The following is a 22,852-nucleotide window of genomic DNA, read 5'->3' as shown; positions in this document are numbered from 1 at the left end:
CCCGTAAGATTAACAGCTGATCTTTCAGCAGAAACTCTGCAAGCCAGAAGGGAGTAGCAGGACATATTTAAAGTGACGAAAGGGAAAAACCTACAACCAAGATTACTCTACCCAGCAAGGATCTCTTTCAGATTCAATGGAGAAATTAAAACCTTTACAAATAAGCAAAAGTTATTAGAATTCAGCACCACCAAACCAGCTTTACAACAAATGCTAAAGGAACTTCTCTAGGCAGGAAATACAAGAGAGGGAAAAGATCTACAAAAACAAACCCAAAACAATTAAGAAAATGGTAATAGGAACATATATATCAATAATTACCTTAAATGTAAATGAATTAAATGCTCCAACCAAAAGACACAGATTGGCTGAATGGATACAAAAACAAGACCCGTATATATGCTGTCTACAAGAGACCCACTTCAGACCTAGGGACACATACAGACTGAAAGTGAGGGGATGGAAAAAGATATTCCATGCAAATGGGAATCAAAAGAAAGCTGGAGTAGCAATACTCATATCAGATAAAATAGACTTTAAAATAAAGAATGTTACATGAGACAAGGAAGGACACTACACAATGATCAAGAGATCAATCCAAGAAGATATAACAATTGTAAATATATATGCGCCCAACATAGGAGCACCTCGATACACAAGGCAAATGCTAACAGCCATAAAAGGGGAAATCGACTGTGACACAATAATAGTAGGGGACTTTCACACCTCACTTTCACGAATGGACAAATCATCCAAAATGAAAATAAATAAGGAAACACAAGCTTTAAATGACACATTAAACAAGATGGACGTAATTGATATTTATAGGACATTCCATCCAAAAACAACAGAATACACTTTCTTATCAAGTGCTCATGGAACATTCTCCAGGACAGACCATATTCTGGGTCACAAATCAAGCCTTACTAAATTTAAGAAAACTGAAATCATATTAAGTATCTTTCCCAACCACATCGCTATGAGACTAGATATCAATTACAGGAAAAAAAAAAACTGTAAAAAATACAAACACATGGAGGCTAAACAATACACTACTAAATAACCAAGAGATCACTGAAGAAATCAAAGAGGAAATCAGAAAATACCTAGAAACAAATGACAATGAAAACACAAAAACCCAAAAGCTATGGTATGCAGCAAAAGCAGTTCTAAGGGGGAAGTTTATAGCAATACAATCCTACCTCAAGAAACAAGAAAATACTCAAATAAACAACCTAACCTTATACTTAACGCAATTAGAGAAAGAACAAAAAAACCCCAAAGTTAGCAGAAGGAAAGAAATCATAAAGATCAGATCAGAAACAGATGAAAAAGAAATGAAGGAAACATCAAAGATGAATGAAACCAAAAGCTTCTTCTTTGAGAAGATAAACAAAATTGATAAACCATTAGCCAGACTCATCACGAAAAAATGTGAGAAGACTCAAATCAACAGAATTGGAAATGAAAAAGGAGAAGTAACTGACACTGCAGAAATACAAAGGATCGTGAGAGATTACTACAAGCAACTATGTGCCAAAAAATGGAAAACCTGGAAGAAATGGACAAATTCTTAGAAGAGCACAACCTTCTGAGACTGAAACAGGAAGAAACTGAAAATATAAATAGACCAATCACAAGCACTGAAATTGAAACTGTGATTAAAAATCTTCCAACAGAAAAAAAAAAAAAAAAATCTTCCAACAGGGGGCTTCTGTGGTGGCGCAGTGGTTGAGAGTCCGCCTGCCGATGCAGAGGACGTGAGTTCATGCCCCGGTCTGGAAGGATCCCACATGCCGCGGAGCAGCTGGGCCCATGAGCCATGGCCGCTGAGCCTGCGCGTCTGGAGCCTGTGCTCCATGACGGGAGAGGCCACAACAGTGAGATGCCTGCGTACCGCAAAAAATAAATAAATAAATAAATAAAAATCTTCCAACAGGGCTTCCCTGGTGGCGCAGTGGTTGAGTGTCTGCCTGCCAATGCAGGGGACACGGGTTCGAGCCCTGGTCTGGGAGGATCCCGCATGCCGCGGAGCAACTAAGCCCCGTGAGCCATAATTACTGAGTGTGCGCGTCTGGAGCCTGTGCTCTGCAACAAGAGAGCCCGCGATAGTGAGAGGCACACGCACCGCGATGAAGAGTGGCCCCCGCTTGCCACAACTAGAGAAAGCCCTCGCACAGAAACGAAGACCCAACACAGCCATAAATAAATAAAATAAATAAATAAATAAATAATTTTAAAAATCTTCCAACAAACAAAAGCCCAGAACCAGATGGCTTCACAGGCAAATTCTATCAAACATTTAGAGAAGAGCTAACACCCATCCTTCTCAAACTCTTCCAAAATATAGCAGAGGGAGGAACACTCTCAAACTCATTCTACTACGCCACCATCACCCTGATACCAAAACCAGACAAAAATGTCACAAAAATAGAAAACTACAGGCCAATATCTCTGATGAACACAGATGCAAAAATCCTCAACAAAAAATTAGCAAACAGAATCCAACCCCACATTAAAAGGATCGTACACCATGATCAAATGGGGTTTATCCCAGAAATGCAAGGATTCTTCAATATATGGAAACCAATCAACGTGATACACCATATTAACAAATGAAGGAAAAAAACAATATGATCATCTCGATAGATGAAGAAAAAGCTTTTGACAAAATTCAACACTCATTTATGATAAAAACTCTCCAGAAACTAGGCACAGAGGGAACCTACCTCAACATAATAAAGGCATATATGACAAACCCACAGCCAACATCATTCTCAATGGTGAATAACTGAAACCATTTCCTCTAAGATCAGTAACAAGAAAAGGTTGCCCACTCTCACCATTATTATTCAACATAGTTTTGGAAGTTTTAGCCAAAGCAATCAGATAAGAAAAATAAAAGGAATCCAGTTCGGAAAAGAAGAAGTAAAACTGCCACTGTTGCAGATGACATGATACTACACATAGAGAATCCTAAAGATACTTCCAGAAAAGTACTAAAGCTAATCAATGAATTTGGTAAAGTAGCAGGATACAAAATTAGGGCACAGAAATCTTTCTCATTCCTATACACTAATTATGAAAAATCTGAAAGAGAATTTAAGGAAACACTCCCATTTACCACTGCAACAAAAAGAATAAAATACCTAGGATAAACCTACTCAAGGAGACAAAAGACCTGTATCCAGAAAACTATGACACTGATGTAAGAAATTAAAGATGAAACCAACAGATGGAGAGATATACCATGTTCTTATATTGGAAGAATCAACATTGTGAAAATGATTATACTACCCAAAGCAATCTACAGATTCAATGCAATCCCTATCAAACTACCAATGGCATTTTTTACAGAACTAGAACAAAAATTTTCACAATTTGTAGGGAAACACAAAAGACCCTGAATAGCCAAAGCAATCTTAAGAAAAGCAGAGCTGGAGGAATCAGGCTCCCAGACTTCAGACTATACTACAAAGCTACAGTAATCAAGGCAGTATGGTACTGACACAAAACAGAAACAGAGATCAATGGAACAGGATAGAAAGCCCACAGATAAACCCACACACATATGGTCACCTTATCTTTGATAAAGGAGGCAAGAGTATACGATAGAGGAAAGACTGCCTCTTCAATAAGTGGTGCTGGGAAAACTGGACAGCTACATGTAGAAGAATGAAATTAGAACACTCCCTAACACCATACACAAAAATAAACTCAAAATGGATTAAAGACCTAAATGTAAGGCCAGACCCTATAAAACTCTTAGAGGAAAATGTAGGCAGGACACTCTATGACATAAAACATAACAGGGGGGCTTCCCTCGTGGCACAGTGGTTGAGAGTCCACCTGCCGATGCAGGGGACATGGGTTCGTGCCCCAGTCCAGGAGGATCCCACATGCTGTGGAGCGGCTGGGCTCGTGAGCCATGGCCGCTGAGCCCGCGCGTCCGGAGCCTGTGCTCTGCAACAGGAGGGGCCACAACGGTGAGAGGCCTGTGTACCACAAAGAAAACAAAAAACAAAAAAAAACAGGATCCTTTTTGACCCACCTCCTACAGAAATGGAAATAAATACAAAAATAAACAAATGGGACCTAATGAAACTTAAAAGCTTTTGCTCAGCAAAGGAAAAAATAAAGAAGACGAAGACAACCCTCAGAATGGGAGAAAATATTTGCAAATGAAGCAACTGACAACGGATTAATTTCCAAAATTTACAAGCAGCTCATACAGCTCAATATCAGAAACACAAACAATCCAATCCAGGGCTTCCCTGGTGGCACAGTGGTTGAGAGTCCACCACTGATGCAGGGGATACGGGTTCGTGCCATGGTCCAGGAAGATCCCACATGCCGCGGAGCGGCTGGGCCCGTGAGCCATGGCCACTGAGCCTGCACGTCCAGAGCCTGTGTTCCGCCAACGGGAGAGGCCACAACAGTGAGAGGCCTGCGTACCACAAAAAAACAAACAAACAAACAAAAATACTACAGTGAGGTTACACCTCACACCAGTCAGAATGACCATCATCAAAAAATCTACAAACGATAAATGCTGGAGAGGTTGCGGAGAAAAAGGAACCCTCTTGCACTGTTGGTGGGAATGTAAATTCATATAGCCACTAAGGAGAACAGTATGGAGTTTCCTTAAAAAACTAAAAATAGAACTACCATACAACCCTGCAATCCCACTACTGGGCATATATCCTAAGAAAACCATAATTCAAAAAGAGTCATGTACCACAATATACATTGCAGCACTATTTACAACAGCCTGGACATGGAAGCAACCTAAGTGTCCATCAACAGATGAATGGATAAAGAAGATGTGGCACATATATACAATGGAATATTACTCAGCCATAAAAGGAAGCAAAATTGAGTTATTTGTAGTGAGGTGGATGGACCTAGAGTTGGTCATACAGAGTGAAGTAAGTCAGAAAGGGAAAAACAAATACAGTATGCTAACGCATATATATAGACTCTAGAAAAAAAAATGGTTCTGATGAACCTAGGGGCAGGACAGAAATAAAGATGCAGATGTAGAGAATGGACTTAAGGACATGGGGAGGGGGTAGGGTAAGCTGGGACAAAGTGAGAGAGTAACAATGACATATATACACTACCAAATGTAAAATAGATAGCTAGTGGGAAGCAGCTGCATAGCACAGGGAGATCAGCTCGGTGCTGTGCGACCACCTAGAGGGGTGGGATAAGGAGGGTGGGAGGGAGACACAAGAGGGAAGGGATATGGGGATATACATATGCATATAGCTGATTCACTCTGTTATACAGCAGAAGCTAACACAACACTGTAAAGCAATTATACTCCAATAAAGATGTTAAAGGAAAAAAAAAGAAAGAAAGGAAAGTGCATAAAGGAAAAAAAAAAGGAGGACAGGGTGGCTAGGCCAAACCACCTTATCAGGTATCTGTTTAAATTGGGATTTTTCCCTTAAAAGAAATTCAATAATCTCAGTTTCTTGCAAAGTCACCAATAAGACTATAGTTTTAGTGATAACTACCGTTTAAAAAAATAGCCATGGGGCTTCCCTGGTGGTGCAGTTGATAAGAATCTGCCTGCCAATGCAGGGGACACGGGTTCAAGCCCTGGTCCAGGAAGATCCCACATGCCATGGAGCAACTAAGCCCATGTGCCACAACTACTGAGCCTGTACTCTAGAACCTGTGAGCCACAACTACTGAGCCTGCGTGCTGCAACTACTAAAGCCCGCGCGCCTAGAGCCTGTGCTCTGCAACAGGAGAAGCCACCGCAATGAGAAGCCCATGCACTGCAAAGAAGAGTAGCCCCCGCTCACCACAACCAGAGAAAAGGCCGCGCACAGCAACGAAGACCCAACGCAGCCAAAAAATAATTAATTTTAAAAAAATTCAATAACTTAAAAAAAAATAGCCATATCCAGTGCAAACTTCACTTTTTGCCAATTGTTACTTTTGGTTTCATTATTTTCCTGTAAACATTCAGACTATACCAAATGAAACAAAAATAAGTGGATTTTGGAACTTGAGGTTTATAAAAGGAATTTTAAAAAGGCACTGGATGAAAATTATTTTTCCCTTTACTGCCTTCACTCAAGAATAAAATTCTAAATTAACATTTCTAAAATATATCCAGTCATCTCACAAAAACTTGAAGATAATGGAAAAAATGTTTTTTAACACTTTCACACATTCTAAAATGGTGGTAAAACAGATTCTTTTCTAATTCTGTATTAAAATCCATGAAGTCATTTGCTATATTCCAATAAAAAAAATTCCAATTCTCAAATTGTCTCAAGAAAACCAACTTAATCATTTTTAGAGAAAAATATTTATGTCAGAAAATAGTCAATCCTCATTATTCACAGATTCCACCTACTTGCTAAAATTTATTTGTAACCCCCAAATCAATACTGTGTTTCTGAGGTCATCTGTAGACATGCAGAGCTACAAAAGGTGAGTTGCTTGACATGCACATTCCCAGCTGAGGTAGAACAAGGCGACATTCTGCCTTCTAATTCCAGCCCTCATGCTACAAACAAGTGTCCTTCTTGTTATCTATTTAGTACATTTTTCATATTTGGGGGCTTTTTATTGGTGACTTTGCTATTTAAAATGTTCCCTAAGCATAGTGCTGCCTAGTGTTCCTAAGTGCAAGAAGGCTCTGATGTCCCTTATGTAGGAAACATGTGGTAAGTTTCATTCAGGCATGAGTTAGTTACAGTGCTATTGGTCATAAGTTCAGTGTTAATCGATCACCAATATATATTAAATAAGGCATCTTTAAATGAAAACACACATAAAACAAGATTTTGTACTGATCAGTTGATGAAAATGTTCTGACCAGAGGTTTGAAGGAACCTAACCCTGCATTTCTCCAAAAAGCAATGGCCTATTTTTCACTAATCCACTGTTTGGTAACTTTATAGAACACAACCACCACAAATAATGAGAATCAACTGTAATCCTCTTTTCCAACTTGATAAGAAAAAAGAATAAATTTCCCAAAACTAAATTCTGTAATTTCTAAACCTTCATATTAGGAATTTATATCCTTATATGACATTGCATGACTGCATCTACCCATATTTATTTTTCAATAGGTTTCTTATTTTTAATTTTTTAGAAAATAAACCATAGGGACTTCCCTGGTGGCACAATGGTTAAGAATCCGCCTGCCAATGCAGGGGACACAGGTTCCAGCCCCCGTCTGGGAAGATCCCACATGCCGCGGAGCAACTAAGCCCATGCATCACAACTACTGAGCCTGCGCTCTAGAGCCCGTGATCCACAACTACCGAGCCTGCATGCCATAACTACTGAAGCCTGCATGCCTAGAACCCGTACTCCGCAACAGAAGAAACCACAATGAGAAACCCGCACACCACAACAAAGAGTAGCCCCCCACTTGCCACAGTTAGAGAAAGCCCACAAGCAGCAATGAAGACCTGATGCAGCCAAAAATAAATAAATAAACTTATTTTTTAAAAAAAGAAAATAAACTGTAATAATAGTCATCATATTTAACTACATTTGAAAGAAACATTTTACTAGGTACAATAATTTATTCCTATTTTTCTCAGGGATTCCTTGAGATATTCAAAGAAGAGTTCAATTTTAACTTTTGAGTACACTGTTCATTCACATTCATGTGTACATAATATTTATGTCCTATAATATTATTTTTCTTAAAAAAAAATGCTATTGGCAACGTTCCACAAGCCAAGTCAAAAGACCAATCAATGACATACTGAAAGAAAATATCTGCAACATAGATAAAGGGCTGCTATTTCTAATATATAAAGAGCTCTTCCAAGTAAAAGAGAATAAAAGACCAACAACCATTAAAAGACTGGACAAAAGAGTAGAGCAGACTATTCATGAAAAAAGACATACAAATGATGCTTAAACATATGAAAAGCTCAATTTCACTTGTAGTGATAGAAATACAAATTTAAAATACACTCTCATTTCTCATCTATTAGATTGGTAAAAATTCAAAAGCTTGGCAAAATACTCTACTGGCAATGCTATGGAGAAACAGGCACTCTCATACATTATTGGTGGGAATGAGAAATGGTATGATTCCTTCAAGAGAATTTTGAAGTATCTAACAAAGACACAACTTTACCCAACAACCTTACTGCTAGGAATTTGCCCTGAAGACATACCTGCAGTAACATGCAAAAAGTCCATACAGTTATATAGATACAGATATATAAAGTTACTTATTGTCACATTATTTGCAATAGCAAAATACTGGAGACTGGTTGCAAAAATGATGGTTCATCCACACAGTAAAATATTATATAGCTATAAACAAATAAAATGAGGATGAGTCCTATGAAGTGATAGGTAGTGATTTCCAGGATATATTATTAAGTGAAAAGAATCAAGGTGCTAAAGAATACAGAGCACAGTATCTTATGCTGAATAAAGGGAAACAAGAATTTATACTGGGAGGTGTTTATTTTTGCAAAAGAGTAAAAAATAAAAACCAGACCACAAGTATGATATATTGGTTACCTACAGCAGGTAGGAATAGGATGGAAGGCATAAGGAAGGAATCTGAGTATATGTCTTTATACAGTTTTGATTTTTGTACTCAGTTAATATTGTACATAGTCAGAAAAAAATTTTTTTTAAAGAATAAATCAACTATATCCTCATACGAAATATAGACGATGAACTTAACTATATATCAAATGATAACATAATCACGGTAAAGAAAAAAAAGTACCCAATAACTTTGGAACATAATACTCCAACTCTATACTCTCAGGATATACTCTAAACACAAACAAAGAAACAAAACACAACCAGTTTAAAAAAAAAATGCAAACAAAGAAAAACTCCAAGGAATTTGTAAGCTTTACAAATTTTTTTGCCAGTAGTGATATTGGTTTAACAATTTGGAAACCATTTGGTGCGCACCATAGAATTGAGGAAGTAAATATACTGATGCTGCTGGGCACCAGCACCTTTCCACTCTGAGAATAAAGAAACACAATTATGGAATGAAGGGAAGAAAGGAAGAACCCTGTGGTTTAGAACTGGAGTTAGAGATATCAATATGAGCTCATGACGTTTTTCTTAAAAAAGTATCTCCTAGCACATGACCAAAAATGTATAACGACAGGAATGGATTATAACACACACACACATATTTGCTTATATGTGCCTATATATGCTTATATACACATAACATATTTTTGAAAGGATACTCTGGAAGAAGACTGCTAATTCTGAGTGGACTGAAGGGCTGTGGTAGGAAGGAGACTTACTTTTCACTATATTATCCTCTATTACAGTTGATTTTATCAAGTACATGTATTACCGATTTAAATACCATGTAATTCTTAATGTAGCCTCCAGAGCAAATATCTCCTCATCCTTTGAACCATAAAGAGAACAATCCAAAACAGACATGACATTCTAACCTTCAGGATTGCTATCTGGCTCATTGGTCTGCCGAGTTCCTTGTTGTTTAAAAGCGGTATTCCTCTTTTTCAATACTTCCAAGCCTTCCAAAGCCGTACTGTGTTCAGACAATGATTTTAATAGGGAAATGCTATTTACTAATCTGGAAAGTTCTGAAGAATGTCTAGGATTATTCCAGTATTGTTTGCTTTCTCCAGCAGTTTCTACATCAATATGGTCCTGGGGTAAACTTCTAGTCCTTCCCAAGTCTTCAGATTCAGGAACATGTGATTCTGTGTCTTTGGAAATAGGATGTTTTTTTCCCAAAGGGTAAAACAAAGAATTGGAAACTTGGGTATGTGATTTATCAAGTGCAATACATTCTTCAGAGTGAATCTGACTGGCATTTAATAGCTGGATACTGTTGTCACTGCTAGAGGTTAATGGTAAAACCTGTTTGGTATTTTTGTCCAAGTCACTTCCCATAATAAAAGGCTGAGGCTGAGCCTGTTCTGAAAATAGGTTTTTTTCAGGATTCTGATGAGTGGCTATGTTTAAAAAATGAGGACTATGTAAATTCGTGTTTATACTTTCAGATTTATTTGGGAATGAAGCACTAATAGATTTATTACTGCCTTCATTATTTTCTGCATATACATCATCAGTCCACTCTAAGGATGAGTCAAAATTGCTTAATGTGTCACTCCACTCCTCCTCTATTTCTTTTCCAGTGTTTCCAGCTTTCCAAGGTCCTCTGTCAAAACCTACACATGCTTTATCACAAAACTGTGATGGCAGAATCTCTTTCATGGGAAATGTCTCTGATAGTTTGCCCCCAGTAGACGTTAAGAGAGGCAAGTGTTCACTGACAACTTCTTTACAGCTTATATTCTCACATCTTGAATTGCCGTCATTAACCAAAGTTTCTTTCACCCAACCCTCTGAATCCTGGGAAATTCTGTTGCTTTCCTCTGATTCCTCCTCAGTGTCACTGGTTTCAAAATTCTTTAGATTAAATGTGACCTCCACAAGTGGCTGTGTTACATTACTCATAGGTTCATGAATATTATTAAGGAGTTCATTATTAGTACTACTTTTAGAAAATATGTCCGTATTATCATCAGAGATCCCAGAATTGTTACTCAGTGAAGATTCAATTTGTAGATGTTTATACTCCTTTTCTGGTGTTCCACGTATATCTATCTCCTGAGCTTTTTTTCTAATGAGAATTGACCCTTTTATGCCCATCTGGTCATTTTGATTAAGAGGTCTTTTATTATTTTTTTGAATGTCAGATTCTGATAACAAGCCATCATTTTCTGCGTTACTACAGGTAACTGGTAAGCTGCTGCTTTCACAGAATGAAGGAATTTCTAATTTTCCTTCTTGATCCCAGGTCTGATCATTATCATCTACTGGCTTGTCTTCCTTATAGTTTTTTCCATTTTCAGCACCTGTTTCAAAGAACTGTATCCTTTTTTGCACCAAAAGGTCTTTCAAGTTTAAATTACCAACTTGGGCCTTGGGTTTTTTTTCTATATCATTTCCATCTACCGTAGAGGAATGTATAGGCGAACTCTGTGAGGATAAATACATGGCCCACCGGCTTTTATTTCTCATGGTATTTTCTGATTGATGCTGGTAGTATAAACTTTCTGTGCTCTTCACCTCAGCATACTCTTCTTGTTCAATTAAGCACTTTGGTTTAGTAGGAATTTTTAAACTTCCTTGTGGTTGCATCTGAGGGAAATGTCCTGTAATCTCAGAATTTAGTTCCTTAGACGTACTAGTTGATTTGGACTTCAGAAGAGCTAATATTTGGGCTTTGCTTCTAATATTTTGTGAAACTCCTAAACAGTGAGATACCAAACTATCTCTTTTCATGGGCTCATTGGTCAGTAAAGAATCTGAATGCTTATTTACAAAACTGACAGGAGAGCAAAAATAATTGTCTTCACATAGCATTTCTGGGTTAACCTTGAAGGACGAAGTAGAGACAAGTGAAGAAAAAGGTATGCCATTTCTCTCTCTGTTCTTGTAAGTGACAATGTTCTCAGGGTCTGTTGGTATATTATTTATATCTTTCTTGCCAACTGTAGAAAACAAAGGAGGTGTGCTGTAGAATGGAGAAAGAAAAATAGGACCAGGCTTCTTAGCTTCAAATGAAACAGCCGATTCATTATTTTCTGTAATAACCATTTTCTTTGGCACTTGACGCGGTCCTTGAAAACCCTAAAAATATTAAACAATTATTAGCTGTTCTATATCCTATAAAGAAAATGTAAAATGAACTGACTAAAAAAAAAAAAAGAAAAAGGAATGTGGATGTTTTACAAGGTAATAATTAAGATATAAAGTTTGCTAAGCTAAAATGCAAACACTCATTTGTATTAAGATTAAGGTTTACTTCCTTTCTACCTAAGCATATACTATGAAGCACTGTTTTAATCATACAGTACAATTGCTTCACAATTCACTACTTCTTAAAACAATTTTATAAATATATATTGATTTATTATTTTCAACAGAGAAACTTACAGCAAACTTCCTTTTTAAACCAGCAGGCTGACACCCAAGGGACCGGCCAGAAGATATAAACCTCTTTAAATTCAATGCTGGTGCTTCTTTAACAACATCCTGTTTGACAGCTGTGCTTCCAGTAACTTTAACCTCCTCAACTGTGATTAAGTATCGATCACTTTCTAAATCATCTCCAGGTTTCACCTAAATTTTAAAGAATTAACATCAAGATCATATACATCTAATTATTTGATTACCTATGTGTTCCAATAAGCTTCTAGCACAAGCAAAGACACAATGGATATTCAATAAATAGTTGTTGAATGAATGAATCGATAACTAAATTATTGATTACTATGCACTAGTTAACTATCAACAAGAACAAAAAAAAGTAATACAACAAAAAAAATTCACTAATTTGTTTATTCAACAATAAATATTAGGGGGACTTCCCTGGTGGTGCGGTGGTTAAGAATCTGCCTGGCCATGCTGGGGACACGGGTTCAAGCCCTGGTCTGGGAAGATCCCATATGCCACAGAGCAACTAAGCCCGTGAGCCACAACTACTGAGCCGGCACTCTAGAGCCCGCGAGCCACAACTACTGAAGCCCTCATGCCTAGAGCCCGTGCTCTGCAACAAGAGAAGCCACCTCAACGAGAAGCTCGTGCACCGCAACAAAGAGTAGCCCCCATTCACCGCAACTAGAGAAAGCCCGCGCGCAGCAACGAAGACCCAACACAGCCAAAAATAAATAAATAAATTTATACTAAAAAAAATACATATTAGGGACCTATGTGAGAACTTTTGTTACATGCTGAGGATACAAAGACAAGAAAGGAAAAGATGCCTCCTCTCAATTCACCTAGAATTCATAAATCTAAATGTAATTTTTAAATTAGAGCTATTAGGGACTTCCCTGGTGGTGCAGTGGTTAAGAATCTGCCTGCCAATGCAGGGGACACGGGTTTGAGCCCTGGTCCGGGAAGATCCCACATGCCGCAGAGCAAGTAAGCCCATGTGCCACAACTACTGAGCCTGCGCTCTAGAGCCCGTGAGCCACAACTACTGACCCTGCGCACCTAGAGCCTGTGCTTCGCAACAAGAGAAGCCACTGCAATGAGAAGCCCGCGCACCGCAACGAAGAGTAGCCCCCACTCGCCACAACTAGAAAAAGCCTGTGCGCAGCAACAAAGACCCAATGCAGCTAAAAAAAATTAATTAAAAAACAATTAAAGCTATTAAATAATCAGTTATATATATATCTTTATAAATTAATGTGAATTAGATACATACTCATAATTATCACAAATTATTAATTGTTAGTTCTTAATCATATTCCCAAGAAAGAATTTTTAATCACTTTAATTAACAAATACAGCACTTGCGACCACTTCTGACTGCAGCATAAACATAAGATTATCAACCTAGTTGATAATATACAAAATCTGTGTATTATCACAGATAATGTGCTCAATCTTTACTCATGAAATAATAACAACAGTCATTACCATCACTAAGTATCTACTAAAACAGTGCTTCTCCAAGACCCTCTTTTGGTAAGTATAAAAATTCCACAACCACTACTGTCATAAAATTTAAAAACAGGTTAAGTACCATGGCCAAAATCAACACAGTGATAATAAGAATATGTACGCATTTTAGCACTTTGAAAACCACTGTACTAAACTGCTAGGCACTTTGCCTAAGCTATTTCTAACTTTCCCACCAACTGAGTAGGCTGTCTCCGGTCTACATTTGACAGCCGAGAAGCTGAACACAGAGAGGTTAGGTTAGCTAGGAAGTATGTGAAAGTGGGAAATAAACCAAGAACAAACAAATTCTAATATCCTTAATCTTTACACTAAAATATTCCCTTCCATTTTCCAACAGAGGAAAACATGGAATAAATATTTGAGAAAATATTTTAAATAGGAATAATTTCACAAAATATATCCCACTGTAGGTCTCTGCTTATCAAAACCACATAATAGATTTAGAGTCACTTTCTGGGTTCAAATCTCAGCCTTACCACTTTAACTCTATAAGCATGGGCAAGTTATTTAAACTTTCAGCACTATACTCCTAATCTATAAAAATCACAGGGTCCGGGCTTCCCTGGTGGCGCAGTGGTTGAGAGTCAGCCCGCTGATGCAGGGGACACGGGTTCATGCCCCGGTCTGGGAACATCCCACATGCCGTGGAGCAGCTGGGCCCGTGAGCCATGGCCGCTGAGCCTGCGCGTCCGGAGTCTGTGCTCCGCAAAGGGAGAGGCCACAACAGTGAGAGGCCTGCGTACCGCAAAAAAAAAAAAAAAAAAAAAATCACAGGGTTGTATAAAGGTTAAATGAATAAATACCTAAAAGCTTTTAGCAGAGTCTGGCTAATAATAAATGTTCAATAAATACTAGCTATAATTACTAGTATTAGTACCATTACTATACTATTTAACAATATTCACAAAGGAATTAGGATTTAACAATAACTTAAAAATAAGATAAATTAAAATACCTCAAGGCACTTAAGAAATAAACTCTCCAAACATTCTCCTTTGTCATCGTATAGAATTGCCTATATTAAAACAAAAAAAGTGTTAAAAATGTTAAAAAGGGACACAACACAATTCCACTTTTCTTAAACATCTTCAAAGCAAATCAAAAATTGTTATATAAGTAAATCATGTAATGAAAGGATTACCCACTTTGTAAACTTGGATTAGAAAGTGCATCTATCTCAAATGTTTTCTAAGCATCCATTCAGTGTGTGCAAAAGAGCAAAGGCATTCAACAACTTATTCCCTACCAGGAGAATCTTGGAATGGAATCAGGGAGAAGACAGAATTGGAATGAGTTACAGGAGGCAAAACAGGAAACACGATCAGTAAAGAGATTATTGTAATGGTGTGATATGAAGGATCAAGGAGATAACTGGAGTTTGAAATAAGTCATTAGCACTGGGATAAGACAATTGTATAAGAGGCATAAAGAGTAAAACTTATCAAACATGCAGGATATGGGAGAAAAAGGAAACCAAGGTGATTGTCATTTTCTGGCTTTCTCCTCGTGTCTCTCTAGCTCTCTAGCCATTTTTCATAGCGGCTTCTCTACTAGCCCCTTAAACATTGCTGTTTCCATCACTTTGGATAATAGTTAGCAGTTCCTTAAAAGATTGAACACAGAGTTACCACATGATCCAGCAATTCCAGTCCTAAGTACGATATACGTACAGCGAAATGAAAACATGTTTTCAGAAAAACTTGCATACAAATGTTCAGAGCAGCATTGTTCATAATACCAAAAAGTAGGAACAACTCAAAAAAGTTCATCAATTGATGAATGCATAAACAAAGTGGGATATATCCATAAAGTACAATATTATTCAGCAATAAAAAGGAATAAAGTATTGGTACATGCTTCAACATGGATGAACCTTGAAAACATGCTAAATGAAAGAAGTCATTCGCAAAAGACCACTTATTGTATCATTCCATTCATGTGAATAGTCCAGGATACACAAATGTGTCGAGACAGTAAGTAGATTAGGACTGAGTAGTGCCTTTATGGTATTTCTTCCTGGGGGTGACAAAAATATTCTAAAATTAGACTGCAGTAATAGTTGCAAAACTCTGTGAATATATCGAGTTGTATACTTTAAATGGGTGTAATGAAAAATGTGTGAATTATATCTCAATAAAGCAGTTAAAAATTTTGGTATTTCTAAGGTCTCCTACCTTTTCTTCTCTACTCTTTACATTCTATTCTCCATCCCTGAGCATATTATTCACAGAATTCATGTCACACTTCTGCTCAAATGTCTCCACAGCTCCCAAAGAATAAGACAAAAGTCCCTGCATTAGCCAATAAGGCCTACATAGTCCCCTTTATCTTCATTCTTACCCTTGCTCACTCTACTTGTTGTTTGCCTAACTCACTAGACATACATCTTCATTTAGTTTACTGGTCTGTCTCCTCCATGTTATTTCCACAAAGCCAGGGATTTAACTGTTTTGTTACCTGCTGCATCTGCTAGAACAGTGTGTAACTCCTAACAGGTGCTCAAAAAGTATTTGTTAAATAAATGAATGAACGAATCCACTCCAGGAGCTTCAAACATCATCTAAATGCCAAGCACTCCCAATCTGCATCAGTAGCCCAAAACTGTTTCCTGAGTTCCAGGTCCCTATCGCCAATTACTTGAGTGTTTTGATGACACTGAAAATTCGGTATGTTCAAAATGAAACTGTAACTCTTCATTGTTCCCCCTAAACTTTTCTTTTTCAGATATCCTATCTCACTCAATACCATAATCATAATACAGAAACCTGAAGTCATTCTGGATTCTCTTCACCTTCCATATCCAAGACCTTAAGATTCTATAATATTTTCACAATTTCTCTCTAATCATCCTTTCTCTCCATTGTCAGTGCTAAGGCCTCCTTAGTCAGACCCCCATCACTTTTCATCTACATTATTTTATAGCCTCTTTATTATAACTGTCTTCCGAAATCCAATCTTTCATCCTACATAACTTAAAAGGTATGTTAGACATTGCTGCCAGAGTGATCTTTCTAAAATAGAGACATGATTATGTCATTCTTCTACTCCTAATTCTTCACTGGCTCTTCAAGCTGAGCACACAAAGTCCTTCATGATATGGCTCCTGCCTACCTCTTTAGCTGTGTATTCTACAGTTTGCCCACATGGGACCTTCATTCCAGCCAGAGTCAATTGTTTATAATTCCCCAGAAATATTTCACACTGTTCCACACCTCAACACCGTTACAGCAATGACACAATCTTCAATCTTCAGCTCCCCTCCTTCCGACCTATCAATTTTGTTTACAAAACAAAACAAATACTCAAAAAAATACTCTTCATCTGGAAAGACTTCTCTGAACCAGAGTCCAATTTTGATGTCTCTCATTTGTAATCTCATAGACACTTAAGCATATCTCTGTATATACGCTAATCCTTAGGCACTTAGATAAAATTCCCTTGAAGACAAAAACTATAACAGTTACTATTTATTGCATGCTTAAAATGTGCCAGGTACTTCCTTAAGAGGTTTATTTGTTATCTTATTTAACCCTCAAGAAAACTTTATGAAGTATCATTTTCCCCATTTTACAAAGAAGAGACTATACGCCTTGAGGGACTAAATAACTTGCCAAGATTACACACCTAGTAAGTGAGGAGCAGGATTCAGGCTAATGTCTATTTGACATTAACTGCTCTTCTACACTGCTTCCATACGTCTTATTTGAATTTACCCACTGCCCAGCAGCAATATATGTTTACTGAATGATGACTCAGTTAATGGAAGATGAATAACCCTGACAGTAAGGATCTGAATACATAGAGAAAAGGCATTACTATCAAGAAAAATACTGTAAACAATAGTTTACAGTTTACAGTTTGGATTTGGGAACAAGGGTTAGGATATGAGATTATTAATTTTCCTGGATCATAGAAAAACTCTCTGGGACTAACTTGTATTTATCTTGCTTTCCTGTAACCTATCAGTGTGAGATATATAATGGACACTCAATAAATATAAGCTATAGTTGAAGATAAAGTTGGATAATACCACTAGCATAACCTTAATACTTATGATTTTGTGCCAAAAGAAGACATGAAAGACAGGCAGAATCCAATCATATGTCTTTTTAACATAACACAAACTATAAGATTTTAAAGACTTGGCCTTAACTGAATAGGAAGACCACCCAAAAAAAAAACCCAGAGTTTTACAGAACAGCATTGGACAGTGAATGGATTAGTTTAAAAGTATCTAGCCTGTTTGACTTAAGTTGACTAAATATTAAGCTAGGACTCAACTAAAAGTTAAACTAAACTAGGTTTATAAACTGAATAGGATCTGTAAGCTGAAATTGAAGGCTTAAGGCAAAACTAATTTTTCTTTTACTTTTCTGGTTTTTTGTTGGTTTTTTTTTTTTGTTTTTAAAGAATAGTACTCATTTCCTTCCCTACCATCTCTTTTATTTTATTTTCTTTGGCCACGCCGCACAGCTTGCGGGATCTTAATTCCCCAACCAGGGATTGAACCTGAGTGAAAGTGCAGAGTCCTAACCACTAGACCACCAGGGAATTCCTACTTTTCTGTTTTAATAAATCAAATGTTAATTTAAAAAATGATAAGTAGTCTTTCTACATTAAAAATGTTCTCTTAGTGATAATTTCAGAGTGATAGATATGTAGAATAAGGACAGAATATGGAGATCTTTAACTGCTGGCTTCATTCAGGAGGCCACAATCTTGTCAATGTGTCCTATATGTTATCAACTCATCTATAATAAAGTTCTTCTTTTAAATTAGTAATATTAAAAGAAACAATAGAATGGTTAGGGCATGGGCTCTGGAGCCAAAAAATCTAAATTAATAAACGACTCCTCCACTTTCTAGCTGTGAGATCTATGGGCTTCATCTCTCTGAGCCTTAGCTTCATCATCAATAAAATAAAGATAAAAATAGTACCTAACTAATAGGGGACTTATAAAGACTAAGTAAGTTGATACATTTAAAGCATTATGCCTGGTACACAGTAAGCACTTGATAAGTTTTTTTTAAAGAAATCAAAACAGGGTGATGGGCCAAATGGGTGAAGGGGGTCAAAAGATACAAATATCCACTACAAAATAAATAAGTCATGGGGATATAATGTACAATATGGTGACTATAGTTAATAACACTGTATTGTATATTTGAAAGTTGCTGAGAGTAAATCTTAAAAGCCCTCATCACAAGGAAAAGAAAAGAAAAAGAATTTTTCTAACTATGGATGGTGATGGATGGTAAGTAGACTTATTATGATCATTCTGCATTGTATATAAATATCAAATCATTAAGTTGTACACCTGAAACTTAAATGTCAAAACTATACCTCAATAAAATAAATGACTACAGCAGATTGCTCTGTGGCTGGGCCTCATCCCATCCGTGGAGAGCCTATATAGAACACAACAGCCAAGTAAGAGAAAACTCCTCCTGCCTGACTGTCTTTGAGCTGAGACATCAGTTTTTTCCTACCTTCTGACTCATACTGAAATACTGGCTCTTCCTGGGTCTCAAGCCTGTCGGCATAAACACTAAAACCACATTATTAGTTCTCCTGGGTCTCCAGCTTGCCAACTACAGATGGTGGGACTCGTCAGCCTCCATGATCACATAAGCCAATTCCTTACAATAAATCTCTGTCTTCTCCATAGAGAGAGTGACAAAGAGAGAGAGACAGAGATAATTTATCTATCTTTATATATAAGAGCATGTAATCCTGAGTCCTGACTGAAAATTTTAAGTATGGGAAGAGAATGAGCCCACAGAAAATACTCAGAAGTGGGCAGTAAGCAACATCAGGAGAGCATGGTGTCACAGAAGTCAAATGAAGAAGTGTTGTGAAGAATGGAAGAGACAAGGGTGTTAAATAAGGTCACGAGAACTGGTAAGAGGAGAACATGAAAATTTGACAGATGGAGATAATCAGGGTGGGAAACCCAAGGAAGGATCACCATATCTAGCAGGGTTGACGATTATCCTAGTAAATAATTTTCTTAAGACTGATAGGATCATATCATAAAATAACAGATTCAAAGAAAATCCAAAAATAGAAGAATTCTATACATAATTTCAGAAATTGGCAGCTTTTCTAAAATGGTATGTCAACTCTGTATGTACCATTACACTGTGAGCATTATTGTGTTAGAAATATATATATTTTTGTTTGTTTGTTTTTTGTTTTTTTCTTTTTTGCGGTACGCGGGCCTCTCACTGTTGTGGCCTCTCCCGTTGCGGAGCACAGGCTCCGGACGCGTAGGCTCAGCGGCCATGGCTCACGGGCCCAGCCGCTCCGTGGGATGTGGGATCTTCCCAGACCGGGGCATGAACCCATGTCCCCTGCATCGGCAGGCGGACTCTCAACCACTGTGCCACCAGGGAAGCCCTAGAAATATATTTTAATAGTAGTTTTTTCTGTATAGTTAAACTCTTATTACCTGCAAAGAAAAAGAGTGTGCCAGGACTTCCCTGGTGGCACAGTGGTTAAGAATCTGCCTGCCAGTGCAGGGGACATGGGTTCAAGCCCTGGTCCAGGAAGATCCCACGTGGCACAGAGCAACTAAGACTGTGTGCCACAACTACTGAGTCTACACATTCTAGAGCCCGTGAGCCACAACTACTGAGTCCACGTACCACAACTACTGAGCCCACGTACCACAACTACTGAAGCCCGTGCGCCTAGAGCCCATGCTCCACAACAAGAGAAGCCACTGCAGTAAGAAGCCCACACACTGCAGTGAAGAGTAGCCCCCCCCCCGCTCAATGCAATTAGAGAAAGCCCACACGCAGCAACAAAGACCCAATGCAGCCATAAATAAATAAATAAATTTAAAAAAACAAAAGAAAAAAGTGTGCTAAAATTCCTGAAAAGTTTCATAGAAAATCTAATTTTAAAAAAATCTGAAGAAATTAAATAGTTTTTTTTTTTTTTTTTTTTTTTGCGGTACGCAGGCCTCTCATTGTTGTGGCCTCTCCCGCTGCGGAGCACAGGCTCCGGACGCGCAGGCTCAGCAGACATGGCCCACGGGCCCAGCCGCTCCATGGCATGTAGGATCCTCCCAGACCAGGGCACGAACCCGCGTCCCCTGCATCGGCAGGCGGACCCTCAACCACTGCGCCACCAGGGAAGCCCAATTAAATAGTATTAACTGAACTTTTATAATGCACAAATGAATCACTGTGGTATGGGAATCATTTGACAACTTCTGTTTTCATATCACATCAGCTTATGGACATATCTAAGATTTTATCATCTACAGAGTTTTCTCAATATTCAATCAAAAGGCAAGAACCCAACTCTTAGACTCCGTAGTCAACTGCTATGTACTTACTTTGTTTCCTAAGTGAGTGATCTTCAGAATTCCATCTTGCCACACTTTTGACTTCTTCATCTTTTGATGAGTATATAGTACCTTATTTCCAAAAGTACAAAGGAAAGAAATGGTTTCTATTTACAAGTATTAAATGTATATATTTTTATACCCTTCCTACCTACAAAAAATATTGAAGACATCTTTTATCAAAATAAAAGCACAGCTATCATAACAATAACAACAAACACCAACAACAAAAAATACATGGTAGCAAAAGGCAAGGGAGGGGAGAAAGGAGAGGTAAAACCTAAGGAAGAAACTGAGAAGTTAACTGAGCAACAAAAACTATTTTGAGCTTCCTAGTCATTTGTGGGATGGAAAAAATTGTACAGTTCTCAAAGTCCAGGAGTACAGAGACTCCTGGAGGTGTCCCCCTCAAGACTTTTTCAGGGGTCTGTGAAGTCAGAACTATTTTCATGATGTTGTATGTATCTCAATCTCACTCCTTTGGTCATGTACTTAGTAGAAGCTCCCAAGGTTATATATGTGCAATATTGCAAGATTCAATTTCCGAATGAATGCAGAAGCAGATCTGAGAATCTAGAGGCTTCTATTAAGTCAAATATTAAAGGGATTTGCAAAAAATGCACAGCATTGCTACTCTTTACAATACGTTTCTGTTGTTATTGGACCATAAACTTTTCATTAAAAATGTAATCTATGTTAAATGTAATGGGCTTATTATTTTTAATGAATTAATAAACATTTTAAAAATTTCCATTATAATTTCTAATATGAAACACAGCACTAGATATAAGGCCCATAATCAAAAATTCTTTGGGGTCCTCAATAATTTTTAAGAGCATAAAAGGGTCCTGAGACCAAACAGGTTAAGAACCACTAATCTAGAAGAGTCATGCCAGTCCTTCAAGAGAAAGAAATTATTTCCTGGTCCCAAACTTCCAAAGAATTTTTTCCAAAGGACTTTGTATAACCAATGTGTAGGGTTGCCAGACACAATATAGGGCAATATTTGGGACATACATACTTATACTAAAAAATTATTCACTGTTTTATCTGAAATTCAATTTCAACTGAGTGCCCTTCTTTTAGGCTTGGGTTTTTGGGTTTTTTTAATTTATTTTAGGTTTTTTTGCTAAATCTGGCAAGACATTTGTGAAACATGGAAAGAAGGAAGAAAAAAGGAAATAGTGAAAACTGGTAAGACTTACAATAAATTCTTGGCTTTCCATTGTTTCTTCTGAAATTATATAGTCAGGTCCAGAAAATAATCAGTGGTCATTCAACAATTTATATCACCTAAAATGAAAAATGACAAAGAATATTCAACCCTGATGAACAGAGGAAGTATCAAATACAATTTTTCCCCCACAAACTCTTGACCAGAGAGAGGCATCTAAGCGTCCTGAGACTATGTAACTATCAAGGCAAACACAGGTATAGGGAATTCCCTGACGCTCCACTGGTTAGGACTCCACGCTTTCACTGACAAGGGCCCGGGTTCAATCCCTGGTCAGGGAACTAAGATCCCACAAGCCATGCAGCACGGCCAAAAAAAAAAAAAAAAAAACCCACAGGTGTAATCAAATTATCTGCCACTGAGGACACGATAGAATAGTGACACTTCACTGTGGAAAAAGAATTTGCCAAGTAAAGACAAAACCAAGTAAAATATATAAAATAATTAGTAGGCTGCAAACATTTTTCCAGCTGCCATAATATGTATCAGAAAATATGATTCTTCCCTTCCCCCCAAGCTTGATTCTTTACAGAAAAAGTTTCAATTTTTAAAACTTTCTGAGTTGCTACGATCACCACAAGATGGCCCTCTTGCATTTCAAATTTTTCATTTTACATTTTAAAGTCAATATAACACAGTATTTAAGACCGAATATACATTATAATACCTCTCCAAGGAAAAACCTTTCCAATATCATTGCAGTGAGTACTGTAGTTATCCTACGCTATTGGATAAAATTATTACTGCGGACAAATTTGGAAATCTAGAATCA

The 22,852-nt window shown here is 37.5% G+C and overlaps 1 protein-coding gene across 2 annotated transcripts in view; it reads right to left on the bottom strand.

Annotated features, from left to right (window-relative positions):
* ZGRF1 (zinc finger GRF-type containing 1) overlaps positions 1-22,072 on the bottom strand; it is a gene marked incomplete at its 5' end in the record, with an annotated part of 67,195 nt that extends 45,123 nt beyond the window's left edge. For both annotated transcript variants that reach the window (XM_082837748.1, XM_082837749.1), the window contains 5 exons: positions 9,438-11,649; positions 11,956-12,141; positions 14,447-14,506; positions 20,838-20,918; positions 22,052-22,072. In XM_082837748.1, the coding sequence (XP_082693874.1) occupies positions 9,438-11,649; positions 11,956-12,141; positions 14,447-14,506; positions 20,838-20,918; positions 22,052-22,072 (2,560 nt within the window). The remainder of the gene's footprint in view (positions 1-9,437; positions 11,650-11,955; positions 12,142-14,446; positions 14,507-20,837; positions 20,919-22,051) is intronic.
* Positions 22,073-22,852: the final 780 nt, after the last annotated feature.

Source organism: Leucopleurus acutus (genome assembly GCF_964270905.1).
Source record: "Leucopleurus acutus genome assembly, chromosome: 4".
NCBI lineage: Eukaryota > Metazoa > Chordata > Mammalia > Artiodactyla > Delphinidae > Leucopleurus > Leucopleurus acutus.
The sequence above is the reverse complement of the archived record's forward strand: the minus strand, read 5'-3'. Positions and strand labels throughout refer to the sequence as shown.